At 34.3% G+C, this 17,179-nt stretch overlaps 1 protein-coding gene across 1 annotated transcript in view; it reads left to right on the top strand.

Annotated features, from left to right (window-relative positions):
• The window catches only part of gucy1b1 (guanylate cyclase 1 soluble subunit beta 1), a 37,937-nt gene that overhangs the window by 7,760 nt on the left and 12,998 nt on the right, over positions 1-17,179 (top strand). Inside the window, exons 5-9 of the mRNA XM_088911965.1 lie at positions 1,100-1,297; positions 5,990-6,220; positions 8,442-8,558; positions 9,812-9,945; positions 11,402-11,599. Coding sequence (XP_088768091.1) covers positions 1,100-1,297; positions 5,990-6,220; positions 8,442-8,558; positions 9,812-9,945; positions 11,402-11,599 — 878 coding nt within the window. The remainder of the gene's footprint in view (positions 1-1,099; positions 1,298-5,989; positions 6,221-8,441; positions 8,559-9,811; positions 9,946-11,401; positions 11,600-17,179) is intronic.

Below are 17,179 nucleotides of genomic sequence, written 5' to 3' on the forward strand. Positions count from 1 at the left end.
GCACTGTGGAAATAAGTGATTTTTAAGATAAATGTTCATATGTAGAGCTGGATCTTTAATTAATTTCTATCTTTATACTTTCAATAACTTAAAGGATTAACTCAGTTCTATAGTCTGTTCTTTAGTAATTTATTTCAGATCATTTGAGTTCATACCAGGGAAGTACATAAGAATCATATGAATTCATAGCAGTTTGATCCATTTTAGTGTTAGCTGGGGGGACTGCCAGTGCTTGTATAAGGAAACACTATTTGAATGGCAGTGTAGTACATGAAGGGGTAAAATGCTGTTATATATTTTTTTCTTTTTCAAAATGACACAGTATTAAACATGGCAGGGTGTAATTTTACAGGCTGTTGTGGTTATGTAGTACCATTATTGTTTACCTCAAAAAGTCTGTTTTTATTGCATGTAAACAATATTTTATCAAAATTTCAGTAAGCATATGACTAAGAAATGGTTTAGTAAGTAACTGATAAAATGAAAATGGATTTTGATAAGAACTTTGCTTGCAAATTATTTGCTCCAGCTGTTGATCCGGTTCATTGACAGCTAATTTCTAATGCCATTGATAAGTGTTCTTGAAAGCTGTTATTTGATTATTGATTAATGACTTAAGAATTTTTTCATTTGATCATAAATATTTCTAGCACTGAAATATTCTTTTAAGTTCCTTCGCCATAAAAAAAAGATTTTGTGAAAAGAGCCTCATTAGGGTATTATAATTAAAATGAGCTCTGAGCTAATGTGTAATTTCATTTGTACACAGTATTCACTAAAAGCCAGCAAGTACTGTAAGGTGTTTTGCACTTCTGATTATTACTGAATATTCTGAACATTTTCATCAGTGTGAACCAATGTGAATTTAAGCAGCTCAGTCTTTTAATGAAATTTGAAATGAATTGAAAGCTAAATTATAAAGCTCTATGCAATAAGTGTACAGAGTAAACCTATTTCAAGACACTAGCGCTAGGCCTATATAAATAAATAAATCAAAAGAGACCTTTTTTGCTTTGAAAAGGTGAAGATAAGGGCTGTAATAAAATACACTTGATTAAAAAAATTATCTTAAAGGTCATTTTTCTCTTTATGCTCTTAGAACCTTGATGCCCTGCATGACCACCTGGGTACTATCTATCCAGGGATGAGGGCTCCATCCTTCAGATGCACCGATGCAGAAAAAGGAAACAATCTTATCTTGCACTACTACTCAGAAAGGGAAGGATTGCAAGATATAGTTATCGGGATCATTAAAACGGTGGCACAACAGATTCATGGAACTGAAATAGAAATGAAGGTGAGTTTTCAAATGATTTTGGTTTATTTTTAATGTGTTTATGTCTTCTAGTTTCAGTGATTCCAGTGGGTACAGCTTCATGGTACAATGAGATCTAACTACACTCTTAATTAGGATGTGCTTATTAAGATGTTCTTTCACTGTCACCACGTGGACTAAATCACAAGTCCAGTTTAATAATTGAAGGTAATTTGAATTTGGCATGGGCAAGAAATATGACCTACTGTATCTAGCAAAGGAATAACGTAGGTGGTTTTGCAGAGCCACTCATAAAGTAAACTCACAAGATGAAAAAAATCTGGTGGGGTTTCCATATGTGTTTTGATTTTACTCCAGACATGTTGCTGGAACTAAATGGAAATTTTATCACATCACTGTCCAGCCCTGCAGCTAGAGGGGTAGGTTTCTTGAGTATCTTAAAGCAGCTGCACCTGGAGAACTGAAAGAATCTGGTAAATTAGTAGAATTAAGCCAGTAACCTGCTGGATTATTTTAGGATCTGAGTGTTAGGATAAAAAAAATCTGCAGACTCACTGGCCCTTCAGGACCAGGATTGGACATACTCGCTCTAGTGGCTGTTGAGGTCTCATTTTATCAGTTTTAATTGTGAAGACTTACTTTTTGACCAATATCATACAGATGAAAGGCAGATGCATGGGCTAATAAGCAAATTAGCCACGAAAACATTTTCACTGGGAGTTGGAAAAATATGGTTTCCATGCACAGAAAACATGTATTCAAGAAAATCATGCTTAGAAATGCATTGATGAAGTAATAATCCAGATGTAAAGGCCCTACTGCTTGCCAGGCCTTTTAATTTTTGTGTTACCTTTCTCATCTTTCTAATTGCGTATGAACACTATTATTGAGATAATAAGGACTTGTTGAAAAGATTTTCAAGTAGGTAGCTGCATCAGCATGCGTAGAATGCAAAGGGACAAGTAAAGTTTTATTCCATGCTGAAAAGAGAAGAAAAGAAACACAACGTTTTGGCGTTTTGACGTTTTGGAGCCTTTTTTGGGTGGGCTCTTCTCTCACTAGCTCTCACCAGCATTCCATCTCTTCACAGCGATCTTTTTCAAGACCAAGCTTTCTAGCCACGTCCTATTCCTTTACAGATGCCATCGTTTTAATATCATTCCTAAAGAAATTTCGCCTGAAATTTAACACTTTTTCCATTGACTCTGACACCACCCTGAGTAACACCCACACCCAAAGAAGGCTCTACAGCTGAAAAGTTGTGTTTCTTTTCTTCTCTTTTCAGCACGGAATAAACCTTTACTTTTTCCTTTGTTGAAAAGATGTTGTCACTCATTGTGTTAGCTCTTCTGGAGGAGCCAAAGTAAGAGCAGACACAGTCTTAAATGTTCTGATGCCATCTGCTCAGCAAATGGTCTCAAAACTGGGAGAATTGGATGTTTTCTCCCATCTCAGCCACTATGCCTCAGTATCTGTTTCAAAGTTGGTGTTGGCCTCACAATGGAATTCCTAACCAGTTTCTTTCTTGTCTGGCTGCTCATTTGAGAGACACAGTCAGATGTAGATTGTCTGGGTGTCTTCCACTTCTTAATGATCCAACTTCACTGTGCTTGAAGAGATATCAAGGGGCTTTGACATGTTTGTATACCCTTTTTCTGATCTGTGCCTTTGTACAACTTTATCTCTAAGCTTCTTTTTTAACCTCTTTAGTCTCCATGGTTTAACCTTTACTTGAAATTCACTATCTGGCTGAGGGAACTTACAGAGACAGTTCTGTGTATTTATTCTGAAATCATGTGAATCACATTTATTGCACACAGAGCACACTCAACTGATTGTATGACTCATTTAGGTAAGTTTGTGTACTTCAATAAATTAAGGTTTGCTAAAGTAAACCTAATATGAAATCATAACTTCTTATTTTTTCTTTCATATCTATTTACTACTTTGTTTTTTTTCCTTTCCATATGTGGTGAAGGTTGTATATATAAAACAAATATATTTGGTATACAAATACAAATAATTGAAGTGTTATGACTGGCCTGAATACTTTACAAGGCACTGTATGTTGTATCTATTGTTTTAAATTTATGCAATGTAAATCTGAAAATAATTTTCAGAAAACCTGAAAATAGTTTTCTTTTAGTTTCTGGCATTAAAAAATTAAAATAATTGTCTATTTTCTGGGTTTAATGTTTCAAATATAAGACCGAATTCTGGCTTAATTACCTAGTTTTTCACAATGCTTTTTGCTACAAATATTAAGAACAAAATAATCTATTATACTGAAAATAGTGATCATAGTTCATAATATTAATGCTTTCATTACAATTACATCTTTAAGCATGATTCTATTCTTCAAATAGCATATTCTTAAGCATAGTGATTCTTTTGTGATCATAAGCACTTCCAGAAAGCTGTCTACAAATCAGGTGGATATGTTTTATTTTTGCTTATGACAATGAAGAAGAGGTAAACCTCGCTTTGATGTAATGGTATATTGTATGTTTAAAAATGTCTGTAATTATTTTCTGCTATTAATGTGTTTTGAAATTTTTAACACAGATAAGCTTCAAAGCTTTTTTGCTCCACAGTTTGTTTAATATGTATATATGTATGTTTAATAACATAGTTCCTTTTTTCAAATTCAGTAGGTGTGAATTAAAGATTTTCAAAAGAAAAACCTTAATGTAGAAATTTAGATATTTTATATACTGTATGTATAATTTTCTAATAGTTTTAGAATATACAGATTTTAAAGATAAAATAAAATTTAAAAATAATGGCAGAGGAAAAAAAAAACTAACAGGAACTATATATTTAAAAATGACTCTTGAGACCTAAACACTAAAGAATATGGGTTCACCGCACACCCTTGTCAATGTGTAAGTGTATTATAAATATTTCAAGTAGGTAGCTGCGTCAGCATGCGTAGGCTGCAAAGGAACAAGTAAAGATTTATTCCATACTGGAAAGCATAGAAAAAAACAACGTTTTGGCAGTGGAGCCTTCTTTGGGTGTCATCCGAATTGTTTGCGTTCTTCGGATGTCATTTGGGCACACCTGAAGAAGACTCCAAAGTTGACTTGAAATATATTTTCAATAGCTGTATTGCTGTAACATTAATGAGAAATTACCCATTTACTTAAAATACAAATATGATTCTAGTGTGAATTAGGTATAACTATTTTTAACACATACTGTAATACCGGCATATTTGACCTTTAAGACATCAGCTCAAAGCACATTATTTCCATGAGAGATGTGTTGAGGCTATTTAGTTCCTACAGATCAGACACTGAATCCAGTAACATTTCTCTGCTTGTATACCAAAGCTTCCAAATGAATCAGTTTAATATTCAAGTCAGAGTTCTTCCCATGAAGGATTACTGTTAACAATTTAGTCTTACTTAACTGAAGAGTTGCCTTCCGTGTTTCAAATGGCTGCATTTCTATGGGGTTATAAGTCTCCACAAATCCCAAAGATGATCAATTATAGATACTTTTCTCAGTTTTAAATAATCTGCATGTCGTATTTAATTTTGACAGTACAGTGCTCTATGCTGAGAATGTCATTGTAAGTTGGAAAATTAAATAATGTGCAGTAGTTTCTCACAAAAAATAATTTTTGTGCTTTAATTGAATATGCATTTGTAACTACTATTTATATTTTATTACATTATTCTAACTGTAAATGACAAAGGTCAGGCATTATGTAAACTGTTCTTTTGGAAATTTCTAGACTTAAACATTTAAACAGCAAGGTTGCAATTTGGAATGTTTAATTCAACACTGTTAAGCTTTATCTTGTCCTTAAATTGCAGTGTATTTTTTCTCTGAGCATAGAGTGGAAGAGTAGGTTTGACATCCAGTCTAAATCCGACTAGACATTTATCTAGATGTTAACTGGGGTTGCTATGGAAACTGTGTTTTCAGACACAGTAGGCTGACGTCACTAGCAAAAGGCCTCAGCACAGTTACCCAGTGGACATTAGGCCTGATTAGCCACATTTGTCACTGCCAGTATTATTTTTTCTCTGACCTTGACATTTGGCATTTAACAGTTCTTGCTTATATTGTTTTTTATATTATATATTTCAATTTATGTCTTCTGGGAACAGTAAACCAAAATAATAGTTATTCTCTAAAACATTAGTGTTTTCACAGTGTAAACACTGCACTGTTTTATATCTAGAGTATTTATCACAGTTCTTATCCCTTATTCCTGTGCAGTACAGTATGTGATTTTTTCCCAACAAATTATTTGCTTTTTTGAATGATTATTTGAAATTTTTCTGTTTTCTGATTTTGAAATCTGAAGAGATGTTTTTCAAATATTATTTATTTAGTTACTAATTTTAAAAATGTTTAAAGTACAACAAAAATGTCAAATAAAATGTACATATAACTGCAAAACATAGAGTAAAATGTTAAAAATGTTTCTCAAACCACATTAATGGAGCAATTAGGTAGATTAAAAGCAGTGGAAATGGAATTAAGAATGTATAGTGAAAAGATCAGTATTGGGACAGTGCAGTGAAATCATCATTTTTGCTGTGTATTATTGAAATTTGTATTTCACATCCAAAGATAAATATGAGGCAAACATACAGAATGTCACCTCTTGTGTTTTGAGGGTTACTAGTTAATAAAAATGAATGTATTTATTAATTAGAGGTTCACCTGTTCTTTATTTGCATTTTCATGCTTTAGGTCATCCAGCAAAAAAGTGAGGAGTGCGATCACATCAAATTTCTTATTGAAGAAAAAGACTCGGAAGAGGAGGCCTTTTATGAGGATTTGGATGGCTTTGAAGAGAATGGTACCCAGGAAACCAGAATCAGTCCATACACTTTCTGCAAGGCCTTCCCTTTTCACATAATGTTTGACAGAGACTTAGTGCTCACACAGTGTGGAAATGCTATCTTTCGAGTACTTCCACAGGTAAAACATCTTCTCCGTGTGCTTGTGTGCTGTAGTACAAAATGTTACAAAATAGTAAAACACCTTATTGATACATTGAATTGTTGTTATAGGCATCCCAATCCTAGTGGAATTGTCAACGTCGCACTTCCTTCAGTGTCTGCATCAGGCACCGTGTGAATTTGAGGATAGTGTTTGTGCTACCTCTGCTTTATGCCTGTTATGTATTTGGGTGCCAGGTCTGGTTTTGGCCCTGAAATTACAATTTTGTTTTAAATGATGGATCTCTTGGTGCTGTTTGTAATTGGGGATGTTGCGCCTAAAGGCAGCAATGCTATGATTACGTAATTAACAAGACTATTACCTCCTTCTGCACTTTCTGCATTTTGAATTTAGTAAACATATCTCAGAAGAAAAACACATCTTCATCTTAGCTTTCAGCCCAGTAAGACACAACCAATTGGACTTCAGTATTCAAAATATGTGACCTCATATATTTTCAGATTTCTAAATAGAAAGTAAATATTTGCTGCTCTGTCAAGGTTGTATATTTACCTGTTTAATAACTTGAAGCTGCATTCTAATTGAAACAACAATCTAATGGGAGATTAAATATACCAAATATCCATTTGGACTGGTAACAGCTATAAGGAAGAAACATTTTCAGTCATCTTCCCATTCACTTTTGTAATATATCTTATTAGTAGACCCTTGCTGTCATTGATTTAGAACAGAATCCCCAAAAACCGAAACTTGCTTCTGCATAGTTTTCCGGATAATACTGATGCAGACTACCTGAATTTGAAGTAATCTGGTCAAAGATTTTAAGCTTCTGTGTTTTTTGTTGGGCAGAGAGTTGTGGGCCTGATGACTTGAGTTGTGGCAGGAGTGACTGAGCTCCAGGATGTTGCTAATTCCCTCTTCTAGGGATTTGATGTGGAAATGAGGCAAACTTGTTTGAGTTATGGTAACAGATTCCAGTGTCCAGGCACATGCCTGCTTTCTCATGACTTAGAAATACTTAACATTTATGTTTACATTAAATTTGTTTTGTACGTATTTGTACGTAGGTTTACATTAGTGTAGTGTACTTTTCCATTTTCATCTTCCAACAAAAATGGATTTGATAATGGTAGTCTTATTATATGTATTCCTTTCATCTAGCCTTGACAAAGTTGTTTTTGATATGTATATGATCTATAATCGAAAAGAGCTCTTTATAAGCTCTAAACAATATCTTCGTATTAGATTTATTTTCATTAGATTATTCACTTACATATTCATTTAGAGCTAAATTAGGGGCGAAGTGGTGGCTCTGTGGCTCAGGATTTGCGCCTGTGGCTGGAAGGTTGCCGGTTCAAAACGTGGCCAGCAGAGGAATCCTATTCCGTTGGGCCCCTGAGCAAGGCCCTTAATCCCAATTTCTCCAGGGGCACTGTACAATGGCTGACCCTGCGCTCTGACCCCAAGCTTCTCTCCCTGTCTGTGTGTCTCATGGAGAGTAAGCTGGGATATGTGAAAAGACAAATTCCTAATGCAAGAAATTGTATATGGCTAATAAAGTGATCTTTTATCTTAAATAGGAAGAAGAATTCTACTCAAAATGAAATCATGTAGTAGTTTTGAAGTACTCAGTAGAACAATTTAACAGAGCATGAGTTATATGTTTAATCTGTAATGTGACATTTTGTTTCTTCACAAAAGCTAATGCATTTTTAGTTTTCAGTTGTTGGTAAAATAAAGCAGTAAAAATCAAGATAAATAATATCGATTAATTTTTTGGATTCTAAGTACATAATTGAAATATGCTTTGTGGGGGCACAGTAAAGTTTTTGATAAAGCTATTGTCAAAATAAAATTTTACTAGTACAGTTATTTCATTTTAAAGCTGTTAATTGATGCCTTCTATACTTTGCGTTACCTCCTCCACTGATCTTTATTAATACCAGAAAGATCAGGAAACATTCATTCTTTCAGAAGGCAGCTTGTAAGAGATGCAGTTTTTCAGCATATTGACAATATACAAACTGTACTATCCACGTATTGAAACATGCAATTTAATCGTGCTATCTCACAATATTAACATATCGTCACATATTGTGTGGTCAGAGATGAAGTACATCAAGCAATATTCTGTGAGACTTACAACAACAAGAGTCTGTCCTATCGATATTGTGGAAGTGAAAGTCTCATTTGCATGAATTCATTTGTGCTTTTTCATTCTTGTTGTTTTATACTATAGCTCCAGCCTGGAAGCTGTAACCTGCCATCAGTTTTTTCTCTGGTTCGCCCCCACATTGACTTCAGTTTCCATGGAATCCTCTCTCACATCAACACTGTTTTTGTGTTGCGAAGCAAGGTAATAAGTAACAGCTTTCAAACAGAATAGCAAAACTTTTGTTTTAAATTTTAAGAATTATATAATTTTATCATATGCACTGAGCTTCAGAAGAAATGTATTGCTCTGTTTATGCATCTGTGATTTTAGAAAAATAAAATATAAGTATTTTAGCTATTGATTAAATGTTTTTTAATCATTTTGTGTTGCACACTTTACTGAGCCTGCTACACCTGAGTGATTTTGACTGTTGCATAAGAACTTAATAACCTCACTATTGCAAAAATTGATGGAGAATAAGTGTGGGCTAATTTATGCTTTTTAATGTCAAACCTGCTTTAATATAAGAGAAAAGACAGATTACTTATCACAAGAGTAATGTCTTTGTGCCATCAGTATATTGGAGGCTGGACTGAGTGCACTGTCACTTGCCATCTTGAGTTTCTAAAGTCTTAAAGTTTGCATTTTGTGTATATATTGTGATTTTAACCTTGTGTGTTTCTGAATTAAAAATTCTATGCATCTGCAAAGTTGTGATATTCACTTTGTAATAGATTTTTTTTTCATTGCAGCACAGGATTTGGGTTCCTTATGAATAGTAATATAATCTTAGCAAGATTCATGCTTATTTATTTCTGCAAACATTAATTGTATAATTGATGAGTAGTCATTGATATAGACTTACTCTTCTATGAATTGTTATATCATTGTAATAATATTAAAGATATTTAATGAAAATTTAGAAAATTAGCTCTTAAGGAATGAGAAATCTTTATTTAAGGAAGCTAAAAAGCAGCAGATTGCTTCGACAAAATGCTGACTAAATCATACCCAGTGTTTATAAATATAAAAGTTGGTAGAATTACCTAACCTACAGTAAATCCTATTGAATTGATTTGCGTAATCTGAAGGAAGTTCAATTATTGCTGCTAAGAAACCCATCAATCTGATTACACATACTGTTGAAGTACCTACATAGAAAAATATCACAAGACCTTTACATTTCCCAATAAGATTTACACAGGAAATATGTGAATAGCCCAATGCACAGATACAAAAACACATTTACTGTATGTGTTTTCATTTATGTGTTAGATATCTTAAATGTTGCTAGATAAGCCAAAGAGAAACACAGTAGTACTGCCATTGAATGTGCAAATTATGAAAAAATATATCAATTATAATGGAGGCTGAATACTTCATATTTGGACTGGCTGCATTAATTAATTCTTACTTATATGCAACTTGAGTTTTCACTGTGTTTTATTTCTAAGGAGGGTTTGCTGAATGTTGAGAAGTCCGAGTGTGAAGATGAACTGACTGGTGCTGAGACCAGTTGTTTGAGGCTCAAGGGCCAAATGATTTATTTGCCTGAGGCTGACAACATCCTCTTTCTTTGTTCCCCAAGGTAGGCAGTATTCTGCGTTAAGAAGTATCTTACTTGGTTGTACTGTACAACTAAACCAGGAGTGTCAAACATTGGCCCGTGGGCCAGAACTGGCCTCTAAACCCATTTCCGATTTGTTCCACTAAAAATGTTTGCAATGCACAACTTCAAATAATTGAAATTTAATTCCCATTGTTTTACATGTAAAAGTATGGCCCATTCCTGAGGTCTAAAAAAACAATCAAGTATTACTCAGTTACTGCCTTAAGATGCTGAATTTTCAAAATAATAACACTATTGTGCATTTTTAATAACTGGCATGTTTAACTAAGTACAGTAATTGATAAGGAAAAATGACACATTTTATGGTATGTACTGCCTACTTGAAATACATTTAAATCAAATAAGCCATCGCAAATGAGTTTCACACCCCTGCTCTAAACACTGTTAGACAAGACCTATCGGCATTTCCTTTTCTGATATATCATATGACCTTGTTACTTTTCTTATTTCTTGCATGCTGAAGAACTGTAAAACTGCGGGATATCCCATTTGTTTGAGGCCCTACAGTGTCTATGTGGAAGAAAAGTATTTTCTTTGTTTCTTACAGCCTGAGTCAACCTTAGCAAAATGGATTTCATTGTATTCCTGTCAATTTTTATATTGTATGCTCCATCTCATGTGAATGGTAACTCAAGTGCCTTACAGCAGGTACTAATTCTTTTAGTAAAGCTAATGGAATTCTAACAGAACCTACTTCAACATTTAACTTGTATCTAAAAAAACCTCACCAAAGTTAGAACTTCCAGCACTAATATCTTGATGCATTGTAGTAAAGCAATGTGCTAAATTGGTTTGGTTAGTTTTCTTTTAAACTTGAACTGTGCCATCCCATTATATATTCCATTGACTTTTATTTTATCCTGTGATACTGTATACTTGGATGCATTAGAAATGCAACAATGTTATTACTTGCTATACCAATATATGTTAATGTTACCTTATATATATACAGTATATTTGGTGTTACCTGTTAGAACAACAGTCTTTTTGTTCCCAGTTTTCTTCTACCAAGCAATCAGAAACAAATATTTACCTTTCACTTTTCTAGAGTTTTAATGGACTAAGGATGAGTACCAGCAAAATGAAACAAATTATTCAGTTTAAAATTCCTTGGGAAAACAAGTTTTATATTGTAATGTGGCTTCTTGCTTCTTAAAATATACCGTACATTAGTTTTTAATCAGATTACTAGCAATAATTAAAGTTTACTACCAATAAAAAGCTTTGGGATTCTGATACTACAACCTTTGACCTGCATCTGTATCTGTGTTTTTTTACATGGAGATAAAAAAGATTGGGGTGGCACACTGCTTGCCAGGATAGGCTCTGGCTCCCCAACTATCCTGAACTGGAAAAAGAGGTTAGACAATGGATGGATAAAAAAGATTGACATGAATTGTGTGATGTGTCTCAGCGTGATGAACCTTGATGATCTGACCAGGAGGGGATTGTATCTGAGTGACATCCCCCTTCACGACGCCACGAGGGATCTAGTGCTGTTGGGGGAGCAGTTCAGGGAGGAATACAAACTGACGCAGGAGCTGGAGATCCTGACAGACCGACTGCAGCACACCCTCCGGGCCCTGGAGGACGAGAAAAAGAAGACTGACAGGTTGTAATCACATCTGAATTTCAGTTTTTCTTACTCTCCATAATGAATTAATTTAACAATTGTGAGTTCCTTTTTTCTGGATGCACCAGAAGAGTTAGTCAGGGGTACTGTTAAAGCCAATTCACATTGTACTTTGTACTTTAACATATTCTGATTTAAATTAACTGAAATAAATTACTAAAGTTGAAACTGTCTAGTGGTTGAATGATGCACAGAGCATAGTAATTATCAAGAGATAAAATTAAAAGTTGTTTAGTTTTCCATGTTTCTAAATTGGATAAGCCGTGGTTATAACTTTTGGTTATCAGTCCTGTCAGAAAGCTTTCAGTGCATTTACACATCCATATAGAAATCTTTCTCAAAATATAGATCTAGTCGTAAGAAAATGCATTCAAAAATCAACATACATCCATAAGCTTGAACATAAGTTGTACATTTGTTGTACACTGTTGTTTTAAAGCTATAGTATATTTAATTAAGTGAATGATCAAAAATAATGATTTATTAAAAAGATTTTGATAATTTAATCCATAAAACATTAACAAATGATAAACTGTTTTGTCCTCAGTTTGCACTTTCACTGTCTTCATGGAGAATGTGTTCTGTGTTAAATAATTTAATGGCTCAAAACATCCATTAAGTGAAATCCAAATAGTTTGTGAAGAGATAAGAGAGATACCTGGGAAGTGAGATAATAATATAATTTCTTGTTTTTGTATTTTTGCAAACTATGCAGTCTAGTGGCTTGAAGTTAGCTTTGCGCCCAAATATATAAAGATGCTGCCTGTCCTTGGTCAGTAAGATAAAGGGCATGTATTTGGTAAGCTGGCTGTACACCCAGAACATGAAAAGAACTAACTGTCGTCTAGTTTGCAACTTACAGATGCAGCCATTCAAAATGCGCGGGCGATACCGCATTATTTTCCGGTACGCTGTACGCAGTCTACCGCGAGTTACCGGTAAATACCGCGAGTTACCGGTAAATACCGCTAACAAAATAATAGTATCCGGAATTTCCGCAAGGTGGAGCTAATAAAGCTCAACCTCTCATGTTTGAGCTGTAGCCATCAAAGTCTTTAACGAAGATATTACTAATAGTATTAATAATAAATGACCTTGGACAAGCTGTAAACTCAAAGTATTGCCCTGGTCCACATTATTTTTTTCATTGACCGTCTTTGTAAAAGTAACACCACAGCATTTCGCAATCATGCATTTTTTTCCAATCATGCAAAGTACAGTAATTTTTGAGAATCGATTCACCATGCCTTTCACATGCTCATAAAAGAGATTGATTTAGGAACATAAACATATTACCGTATGCAAACTGTACTGTATACAGTATGTATATGTATATTTAATGTCTTAACTGTGCCCTTTTAAGTATTGAATATTTATATGGAATTTTACCACTGAAGGGAAATCTTAGTGCCTGAGCATAAAAAGAATAGGAGCATACTGCAACGCGTGTGAAGGCCATAAACGATATTAATTTTGGAACATAAACATACAGTATATGGCTGGTCTCGGTACTTTAAAGAAAACATACGCGAAACATGGTTTCATTATGACCAGAATCGGTCTTGAGATATTTTTAACTTGATTTACAATATTTGAGAGGTATGTCTTGACACCGATACTAAGTAAATACTGCTCACGTATATGTTTCTAGGTTTATATTATGCATTTTATACGGTCAAATTACTTTTTAGCAACTGATAAGAAGCGCGAAACGGTATGCCCAGGGCGTTTTAGTTTCGTTTTGTGCGGGGACTGCTTTAACTATATCGCCGTGGATTGATTAGAGATATCAAGTACATACAAGTCATTTTTTAAATGTTGTAGTTCGTCTTGTAAAAATGTTACGAGTACATCATCTGTCAACAATTACACAGGTTCTGTTTCCATATTGCGGATTTTGGTTACGTAATATTATTTTCTAATTTCACGTTGTGAATATATGATTTGGGCAAACAGAGTCGCAAAGAAGTACATTATGGGTTGTTGTTTTTGTCCAAGCCCTACTACGAAAATTATTTAAACTGCGACACTTATCATTCAACTTTAAATAAACTTTATTTTATATAGCGTTTTAAGCGAATAGGTAATTAGATTGCTCATAAACCTAATCGCTTTTTCTACATAAACACAGCGTGATTGCTCTCTGAAAATGCTTTTCCTTTATATTTAGGCTCAGATTTCAACTATAGATCGTATTATTATAAACTTTCTTGGAAAAATGTCTTTTATGTAAACCACGTTTGCTATTAATTCATTTAGGGCTAAAATACGTTCATTGTCTTCCAATCGAGTCGAGTTGACATTGGAAGCTTGCCACGCCCGGACTGTTACACCAACGCATTAGCATATTAAAGCGATTTCATTGAGGAGCCTAGCTACTAGTTAACACTGTACTTCCTACTTTGAAAATACCTGTGAAACCGGTTTAATTCGTCACAGCCAGCACTCCTGCAGAGAGGGGGGTTGTACTCGTTAATGTCCGATGACATACAAGTGGAAAGATTACAGATTTTAATCGTCTTTTTTCTGAACCAGGGAAAATCTGATCATGTTTCTCTATAACAATAATAAAAAACTTTATTTTACATATCACCTTTAAAAGTGGCATCTCAAAACAATACAGTAGATGTAAACCACAGATTACAAGGTAAATACCCAGACAAACGCAAACGCGTTTTTAATAAAATGCTTTCATTCATTCAACAGAGAGCGTAAAACCTGGGTGTAACAGCTGTTCCTTTTTCTGATCACTCGCTCTCTGAGATACATGAGAATCCAGGCTTTTTTATCAACGCTGTCTTTTCTGTATACCAAGTATTATGGAACCACTTCAGAAGGGTGTCAGCCAGTCAGATTCCAGGAATCGGTACTTTAAAGGAAAAATACACACCGGTATTCCATTTCTCCCTAAACATTTTAAGTATTTAACTAACATGTGAAATAGCGTGTGAAAAAGTGGAAGTTTTAAGCTTTTCTGCTAATATAATATGGAATCGCGTATCTAAAGAATTTAATAACGATATGATTATATTCGTGTACTGCGACAGGGCTGTGTAGGGCTGTTTCGCCTCTCTCTTCATGCGACTGTACCAGGAAGAGGATTTCTTTCTATTCGAAACGTGTATTTTAAAAGTTTAAGAAGTAAAAACCTTACAGCGTACACAGATTTCTAAACTGATCAGGATCGTTATCTTTGTCTTATGCATAATAATGTTCACCGCTCTGTCCAGCAAATTAATAATAAACTTTATTTTATATAGCGTTTTAAACGAATAAGTAATTAGATTGCTCATAAACCTAATCACTTGCTTTTTCTTTTTATTTAGGCTCAGATTTCAACTATAGATCGTATTATTAATAACCATAATAACAACCAACCAACAAAAACAACCATATAAACATAATACCAACCAAAAACATAGAAAACAACCACAATACAAAATCAAATATATCAAACCATTATACTCTCGCAAATTCCTCCAATTATCATAATCCCGCCCCTTATGCAAAACCAAACCCTCCTCCCATCCCAGTTTATCCTCTTTATCACAAACAAAATCCACCTCAATTTCCAACATAAAGCATTACACAAAATCAATACCTCAACACTCCATACTCAACAACGATAATTCACAAACAGCCAGAACATGTAACTCCACATTCCCAAAAAGACCTTATTTCCATAGCCCCGCCCCTTATGCAAAACCAACATCCCTCCCCTGTTCTCTCTCTCCCCTGGCGTTTGTAATCGTTTTTATTTTCAAATAAATTTTAGCAAAGTCATGTATTTTAAAAATCTTAAGATTTTTATATTTATGTCTTTATTTTGTGGTTTCATTAGTGACAAAGGCTAAGCTTTCTTGGAAAAATGTCTTTTATGTAAACCATGTTTGCTATTAATTCATTCAGGGCTAAAATATGTTCATTGTCTTCAAATGAAAGAAGGGTTCCTTTCGCCGTGGTCGGGTTGAAATTAGAAGCTTGCCACGCCCGGACTGTTACACCAACGTATTAGCATGTTAAAGCGATTTCATTGAGGAGCCTAGCCTTTCTTAACTAGCACTGTACTTACTGGGTTTTTGAGGGGGGGGAGGTGTCTTTCGCTGTGAAACCAGTTCAGAAAAAAGACGATTAAATTTAATAAACGATTAAGGGTATTTACCTTGTAATGTGTGGTTTACATCTACTGTATTGTTTTGAGATGCCACTTTTAAAGGTGATATGTAAAATAAAGTTTTTTATTATTGTTATAGAGAAACATGATCAGATTTTCCCTGGTTCAGAAAAAAGACGATTAAAATCTGTAATCTTTGCACTTGTACAGTATGTCATCGGAAAATACGATCAGTTTCTGCTTTTTGTAAGGATGGTGTCAAAAAGTAATCTAAGTGGTGAGAAAGCTGTGCTCCTCAAAGCGCTTTACAGGATAAAAACAATAACAACAATAGTGGCTGGGTAAACGATTTTTTTATAGAAATACAAAATGAGATACTGTATAATGATGTGCATGAACAAAGTTATACTGCTATTTTCCTTAGATACGCGATTAAAAAAAATAATTTTTTTGAATCCCCAGCAGAACACATTCCATAAGAATCAGCGCTTTTATATATCGCCTTTAAACACATATATTTAAACACGCGTTTACGATTTAAATCAAAATGCAATTCAAATCAATATAAATGTTTATTTTGTAACGCATAGGTGACTATTCATTGTTATTAAAAAGACTTAAATCCGATCATGTTGTGATATTTATTGGTGCGAGTGAGGTTTTATTTAATCTCTGACCAAGGGAAACGTTTCATTTTTTCAAAGAAATGTTTGTTAAAAAATAAAGTCATAGTTCCATGTGACATGGGAGTCAGGACCCTAACCCACAGCGCCACCGGCGCAGTCACATGCAGAGTGCTGAAAAAGCACTACAGAAACATTATCGACAGACAATGTACAGCGTGTACTATTCTTGTGTTGCGGTACATGAATATAATTATATCGTTATTAATTTCGTTAGATACGCGATTCCATATTATATTCCCTTTTAATCAAATTCTAAAAGTATGCTTGTTGACTCCGGTATCTCTTTAGTTAAAGACTTCGATGCTTAAAATGTTTAGGGAGAAATGGAATACTGGTGTGTATTTTTTCTTTAAAGTACCGAGACCAGCCATATACTGTATGTTTATGTTCCAAAATTAATATAGTTTATGGCCTTCACACGCGTTACAGTATGCTCCTATTCTTTTTATGCTCAGCTACTAAGATTTCCCTTCAGTGGTAAAATTCAATATCTACAACGGGCACAGCAAAGACGTTTACTGTAAGTCTTTCTACGACAGACCAACGGACCACGAGTGCCCCTGTCGGTCAACCAATCACGTACCGCAGTACCGAGCGTCATCTTGCGTCACAATGCGCGACGCCACCTGCGGTACGTGTCTGTAACGCGCACTTTGAATGGCTGCATCTGTAGATATAATTAATTGCAATGTGTTGCTGTCTTATCATTTGTGTAGAATGTGTCATAGTAACTCTTTTTGTTTTAAGGTACAGTGGTGT

Source organism: Atractosteus spatula, chromosome 1 (genome assembly GCF_055471065.1).
Source record: "Atractosteus spatula isolate fAtrSpa1 chromosome 1, fAtrSpa1.hap1, whole genome shotgun sequence".
Classification (NCBI taxonomy): domain Eukaryota; kingdom Metazoa; phylum Chordata; class Actinopteri; order Semionotiformes; family Lepisosteidae; genus Atractosteus; species Atractosteus spatula.